Genomic DNA, 6,916 nt, shown 5'->3' with positions numbered 1-6,916 from the left:
TAGATATGACCAAATTAATTATACTAGTATGTTTCTTGGTAATAAGTAATAACAAAGAAAACATTAACAAAATCTGGCTTTTTAAAAAACTGTTCTCCAAATAAAAAGATGCGTTACTAATAGACTAATAGTAGCATCTTTCTTTTGAATTAAAAACACACAATATCTGCGTTGCTTTTCTCTTGAGGCATACCGTCTTACAATGGGAGACAAACAGCCATACCTTAATGGCGCATACTACGGCCCATCGGTTCCTCCGCTGGTTAAGCACTAACGCCGATACAAACCACCAGAATGCCGCTGATGCTTCGACTGCATCGGTAGCTGTCTACGTTGCTCCTGTTGCTGCATCCTCAGCCTAATCTGCAACATCCTCTCGTATGCTCTAAAGTCAACTAGCGGGTTCAAGTTTCAAACTATGGAGTGTGACTTCGCCTTTTATTAGTCAAACCGTCCTGTTTTAGTCAAACCACATAGTTCATAAACTTTTATGCTAATATCCAACATCATTCAACTGCTCACTCATTCACTTGATCAAAGAAAAACATGGTGAATTATATGGTGGTGTAACTGGTGTTAGATTGAAGTCTTGGAGATTATATTCTTCTTTTATTTGGTTATATGGTTTTTAAACTTTTATGTGAGTATCCAACATCATATAATTCAATCATCTGCTACATTCACTTATCATCTAAATATGCAATCCATGTATTTTTTTTTTCTTCAGTTACTTATCTAACCACATTTTGGAGAATTGAAAAATCAAAATCTAACATTAATATACTATGTGGACCATATGGCTAATGCATGTGGATACTTGGATAGCTCTACAAATTTTGAAATCCAACAGTTTCATCAGCAGGAAGTTTCCATACTCACTTTTGAATAATATAAGTTATACCAAAAAAAGACTATCATACCTCAAAGATTAAAGTATTGAGAATAGATAGCCGAGTTGAATAGATATATGTAATTAATTACTAAACTGTTCCACGCCTAATACTAACATAAACCACTGGAAACACATCTGAGACCTTTCGAAAATTGAAACAACAACCCCTTCTGCTATTACCGACGACGTCATAAACAAACATCAATGACATCATCATCTACATCCCGACAAGGAGAAGGCGAAGGAGTGAAGTAAGGAGGAGAATCACACGGCGTCAAGAACGGAGTAGGCTCCCTGGAACATTCCTCCGGAATATCAACCCGCACTAGTCCACCGTCATCATCATTATCATCTTCCATTTCCAAATCATCTTCTTCGATTGTAAACAGAAGCCTAGATACTCGCCACTTGTCCACCGCCATTACATCCTCCTCCTCCGTGGCCACCGCAAGACCATTATCCTCCTCAATCTGTACAGAAACAGTTCCGGTTGGCTCAATACGAGACTGGTGCTTCTTGCAACACGTGAAGAACTGGAGCAGAACCTCTTTACTTGCCGGAGACGGCGATGGACGACAGAAGATGTAAGAGAGCTCGGCGAAGAAGATGAGGAGGAAGAAGAGTAAGACGGCGAGTAGCACCGCACCGGAGTTGGTGAGGGCATGCATACTTTGTTTTAAGAGAGAGTGAGATCAACCTTTGGAAATAAAGAACTATGTGACCGGGTAGTAGTGTGGTTTCAAGCACGAGAGTTAACCGGTGTTTATAGGTTGCCGGTTGGTTAAAAAAAAGAGGTGGTGTTTGATGATGATGATTAATGATGTTGGAACTTGTGGGCAAGGGGACAAGGAACTTTTTACAGGTAGCATGCTGCTTTTCTTTAATGCTGTAGTATCATCAATTATTATTTTTTATTTATTTGGCCAAAAATGAATGAGATGCTATATATATTGGTTACATGTTTTTCAATTGTGGAATGTGTGTTTGGACTATACAGTTAGTTCACAATTTGATTTCTTTCCAAGTACTGCATAATATACTCTGTGCTGTGAGTGCTACTTTCACCTATTAATACTTTAAAGAGGTGTTTGTTACATACATTATATGTTGTCTGAAATGTTTTTTTTTTAATTTTCAGCATTGAAAATGCAAATGATTTATTCATACAGATGCTGTTGAAAAGGGAGAAAAGCACTGTAGATGTATTGATATGCATTAAAATAGAGGTCATAAACTTCACTAATGGAAAATATAAGTTTTCTGGATTTGGGAGACAATGTGATATTTAAGCAAAGGATTGTTCAGCACAAATGAAAAGAAGAAAAAAAACACACACTCTGCTCACATACAACAAAGGGTTTAGTACCTTTGAGCTATTCTAAATAGCTGAGAAGTACTCTTTGCTGAGCTTTGGGTCAGGTTTCATTGACTTCTCACCTGGTTTCCACCCTGCGGGGCAGACTTCATCAGGGTTCTCCTGGATGTACTGTAAGGCCTGCAACATTGAGAATATACATCAAGCAAAGAGTAATAGGGTGAAAGAAAGAGCGGTTTTTTGAGTAATGTTAGTATACCTGGAGGGTTCTCATTGTCTCATCAACGCTTCGGCCAATACCAAGGTTGTTGATGGTGGAATGTTGGATCACTCCTTCTTTGTCTATGATGAAAAGCCCCCTTAGTGCTATTCCCTGCTCTTATCACAAAAGTTCTCGTTGTTAAAACACTTTGAGAGTTTAAAAGGAAGCTAACAATTGTTTACCTGATCATGGATGAGCACTCCAAATGACTTTGAGATTGATTTAGTTACATCTGAAATAAGGGGATAGTTCAGATCACCAAGCCCTCCAGATTTTCTGTCTGTCTGGACCCACGCAAGGTGGGAGAACTATGTAGAGACACCAGCAAAAGAAACAGAGACAAGTCAGCAAATAAAAATACTGGTGATGTCATATTGAGTTTGGTGCTATACTTACCACACTATCAACAGAGACACCTAACACTTCTGTGTTCAACTTCTCAAACTCTGCATACCGGTCACTGAAGGCAGTGATCTCTACAAGACAAAAAAAAAAGAGATTAAGACACAGTGTGTGAATCTCCGATACTTCGATTTGAGTAAAATGGTAACCTGTTGGGCAGACGAAAGTGAAGTCCAAAGGGTAGAAAAAGAGAATCACATACTTCTTCCCAATGTACTCAGAGAGCTTAACCTGAAACCCATCAACCACAAATTAGTTTCTATAACACATTACTCACAAATACTACTCCAATTAGCTTCAAACTTATGTCATTGTTGTAAGAAACTAGCCAAGATAAAAATGAGAAAAAAAAAAGGAAGGTTACTTTAGACAAAAGATACCTTGATGAACTCCTGATCAAACACAGCCTCAGCCTCAAAATCAGGCGCCTTGTTTCCAACCAATGGAAGATCATCCTATCAACACACACACACACACACACAAAAGAACAAATCGTTTAACACATCAGAACCTAACCGCTGGCTGGCAAAACCAATGTTCTAAAAATCGGTTTACTCCGAAAATCAGATCTAAACGGACCAATTTTTTTTCTAAAAATGGTACCTAAACAATAATTCTCTCTATAAGGAGGGGCCTAACCACAAACCAAAGCTTAGCAATTTCTCGAACATTGGCTAAAACTAATACTTAGAACACATGGAGCAGCCATATCAGATATCAAGTATAGCTTCAAATGTCACTTCCAATCCACAAAAACTAGCAATCGTAGAACAAAATGTCAATAAAGTTATGGACTTTCTATCCGATTCCAGCACAGTGGAACTAGAAAGTGTCGACATTGAGATAACAACTTACGGCCTGAGCCTTGACAGCGAAGCTCCGGCGAGAAACGGAGCTGAGGGAAGAGCGTTGAGCAAAGCTAGAGCGGAGAGAAGCGGATGCGGGAGGAGAGGATAAGGTTCGAAGGAAAGAGAGGGAGGGAGAAGGAAGGGAAGAAGACTTGGCTGGGAAAGCCCTAGTTGAGGAGATGAGAGTGGTTGAAGAAGTAACCGACGCCATTGATAAACACACACTTTTGTTTTCTCTCTGAGCAACGAGAAAGCTTATCTGTAGTGGAACTATGAGGTGGATGATGATAAAGCCCACAAAACACTTTACTGGAGCAGTAGTTTAATAATTGTCTTTGGGCCTATTAGGAGGACAATACTAATAAAGCCCAATATAAGAAGCCCAGCCCAGTTAATAATGTTTATTTACTAGACATGTTTCTGTAAGAGACTGCGGTGAAAAGGAAGGAAGGAAGGAAGGGGATGGTGTTTTTCATGTCGTACCCGCCGACACGGCGGCAGATGATGGTGTCTGTTGGGTTTTTCGCGGTGGGTGTTTCTCTCTTCGCCGCTGGAGCTTATCTCTCACTGGAAAACGTAGGACCGCAACAAGCTCGCGTCAAGGCTCGGAAGCAATTCGTTAAGGATCGAATCAGGAAATGGCTCGACGATTAGAGATCACAAAATCCATTTTGATGCTGATTCTCGCTGCACTCTTAGATTTTGAAGTGAAGGGTTCGTCAACGGTTTAGTCTTTAAGCGATCTGAATCTCCACTTCAATGACAATTGGTGGGTTTATGTAAAACTCGTACATGTTAAAGTTTCAAGCTTTTTGTTACTTACATATGAAGAATCAAATCTTGAGACAACGAGTGAGCATAGAGAATGTATGTAGATCATTAGTACATGTAAAAGTCTTTAGATTCCCATCTCTCACCTCATTACCATTTTGATTTTCTATTACTATGATTTTCCTGACCGTGGAAGTTACTATGTTTGGTTTATGAGCTTGTGTTGTGTTTCATTTAAATAACCTTTAGGCTCAACCTCATTACATCTTTCGCCTATGCTTCTTTGTAAAGAAAGGCTCTTCCTTGTCGTTGACTTTTCTCCCTATGTTCTCTTCTCCATAAGGCCATTTATTGCTCTTCTTCTCTATGTTTAGTTCTATGGAGTGAAGATCACTTTCGCCTTAAATCTTCTTTGTTTCCGTCCTCAACTTCTCCATCTTTGATGTAGTGGTTGAGGTACTCTTCAGTCTGAGAAGCTCTTTTGATGTCGGAGGCGTTACTATAATCATGTAACCGTGTTTTGACTACCACAAACAAACTAACAATAACAGATTTGTATACTTCTGAAGTCCAAAGGTTAAGGACAAAAATATACTAGTCACTCAGGCCCAACTCAAGCCTAGTAAAGAAGTAAAGAGCTCAAGAACTATGGCAGTGATCAAACTTCAAACTTCAAACTTCGAACCATTTTTTTCCGAACTAATTGTGGTTGTTTATTTTATTAAACTAGATCGTTAGTTCAACAATATGCCGATGGTTTACTACTCTGAACTAGGTGATCACCCGCACCCTGTGCGGGGCGAACGGACCAAAAAAAATTATAAATTTTAATTATAGATATTAAAAACATAAAAATGACATATTATATTTGGTATAATTAGCATAAGTAATGTTGATATACAGATTAATGTAAGAAAAACCAATTTGGAATTAGAAGTTTATTGAATTTTTCAATCAACAAAAAATTTATTGAAGTATCCGGATAATGATAATTTTATTATGGTTGACAAACGTAATTGTCTTATTATCGAAGTTAAATCATTATATTTCATTAAAAATCATATTGATTTTGAAGTACATAAAAGTTGTAAGAAGAATATAAATAAATTGAAGTAAATTTAGTGGATTTATTAGAACTCAAAATTGTAAAAGAGACCCTTATCGAACCTTAATATCCATTATGACTCAAAATACGTATGAGTTTTTTTTGATTTATCTTTTATTTATAAAGAGTTTTTTTTACTAAAAATCTTGATGAGACATGAGATCATGGACTACGGTTCGGATGTTGGATTCGATCTCTTTTCTCATCAGCTGATATATTTAGATATTGCCACAAAGTAATGTTGTAAATCCCTAATTGTTCGTTGATTTCTAGACAGTTATATAAAGTATTATATGTATAGAGCGAAAATTAAGGAAGTCCACATTAAAAATGATGTTTTTCTTAAATTTAATCGGAAATAATTATATGAATTTCCAAATTTAATGTCTGTAACCATTTATGATAATTTAGTAAAAAAATTTATTGCACAAAACTAAGAGATTGGAAGAAATTTAATACGAAATTCTTTTTTGAAATGTATTTTATAATATTTCAAGACTGCTCAAAAAAATTTATATACAACATTTTGATTTTACAATATAAAACAGTTTATATTATCTCAAAATAAATGTCATGTATCCCATAAAATACAAAAAATATTAATAAAAATAAAAGTCACATACCAGAGTTTTATAATCATAGTTTCCAGTCCCTAAAGAATGTTATGAATCATAAAGAAATTAAATATTATAAAAATATGAATCGTATATATATAGTCAAAACTCTATCAGTTGTGACTAATAATAAAACTATCCTATTAATTTCGTTTAGGATTATAATTTTAGATTTCAAGATAATAATAGAAAGTATTATAAACATATGGCGAAAATAAGGAATTACACATTAAAAATGGTTTGTTCTTTAAATTTAGTCGAAAAGAATTATATAAATTTACAATTAAATGTCTATCACCATTTATGATAATTTTGTAATCAACAGTATTATTGCAAAATTTAAGGGAATGCAAAAAAATTAATATGGAATTCCTTTTTGAATGTAAGCTCATAATGTTTTATATACGACTTTGATTTTACAATATAAAGCAGTTTGTATTGTCCAATCCAAAATAAATATCATGTATCTCATAAACTAAAAAATATTATTCAAAATAAATGTCGTGTACTAAATATTTATAGAAGAACATAATTATGATTCTTGTATATTTTCTAATCTCTTAAAAATGTCATGTATCATTTATTAATCGTAAAAAAGTTAAATATTATAATAATATGAATTGTTATTTAAGTCAAAACTCTATCAGTTGTGACTATATATATTAGACTATCCTATTAATTTTGTATATGATTATAATCAGAGATTT

The 6,916-nt window shown here is 35.2% G+C and overlaps 2 protein-coding genes across 2 annotated transcripts; both read right to left on the bottom strand.

Moving 5' to 3' along the window:
* Window positions 1-860: 860 nt before the first annotated feature.
* Window positions 861-1,750, bottom strand: LOC130495445 (uncharacterized). The gene has a single exon (XM_056986823.1). The coding sequence runs from the start codon at window positions 1,558-1,560 to the stop codon at window positions 1,081-1,083; it is 480 nt and encodes a 159-aa protein (XP_056842803.1). The 5' UTR covers window positions 1,561-1,750; the 3' UTR covers window positions 861-1,080.
* A 365-nt stretch (window positions 1,751-2,115) lies between these two features.
* LOC108807121 (2-Cys peroxiredoxin BAS1, chloroplastic) lies at window positions 2,116-3,978 on the bottom strand. The gene is made up of 7 exons (XM_056986822.1): window positions 3,727-3,978; window positions 3,252-3,326; window positions 3,021-3,102; window positions 2,866-2,945; window positions 2,652-2,777; window positions 2,467-2,580; window positions 2,116-2,387 (listed from the first exon to the last, which is right to left on the bottom strand). Exons 1-7 carry the CDS (start codon window positions 3,928-3,930, stop codon window positions 2,271-2,273), a joined length of 798 nt encoding a protein of 265 aa, XP_056842802.1. The 5' UTR covers window positions 3,931-3,978; the 3' UTR covers window positions 2,116-2,270.
* Between the last annotated feature and the right edge of the window lie 2,938 nt (window positions 3,979-6,916).

Source organism: Raphanus sativus, chromosome 6 (assembly GCF_000801105.2).
Source record: "Raphanus sativus cultivar WK10039 chromosome 6, ASM80110v3, whole genome shotgun sequence".
Classification (NCBI taxonomy): Eukaryota; Viridiplantae; Streptophyta; class Magnoliopsida; order Brassicales; family Brassicaceae; genus Raphanus; species Raphanus sativus.
This window is presented reverse-complemented; position numbering and strand designations above follow the sequence as displayed.

Bases quoted from the DNA above. Each gene is read 5' to 3' on its own strand.
- LOC108807121 (XM_056986822.1), bottom strand. From the start codon at position 3,930: ATGGCGTCGGTTACTTCTTCAACCACTCTCATCTCCTCAACTAGGGCT. The intron at 3,327-3,726 runs GTAAGTTGTTAT...GTGTGTTGATAG, and splicing joins TCGCTGTCAAGGCTCAGGCC to GATGATCTTCCATTGGTTGG. The intron at 2,946-3,020 runs GTTACCATTTTA...TTTGTCTTGTAG, and splicing joins CACTTTCGTCTGCCCAACAG to AGATCACTGCCTTCAGTGAC.
- LOC130495445 (XM_056986823.1), bottom strand. From the start codon at position 1,560: ATGCATGCCCTCACCAACTCCGGTGCGGTGCTACTCGCCGTCTTACTC.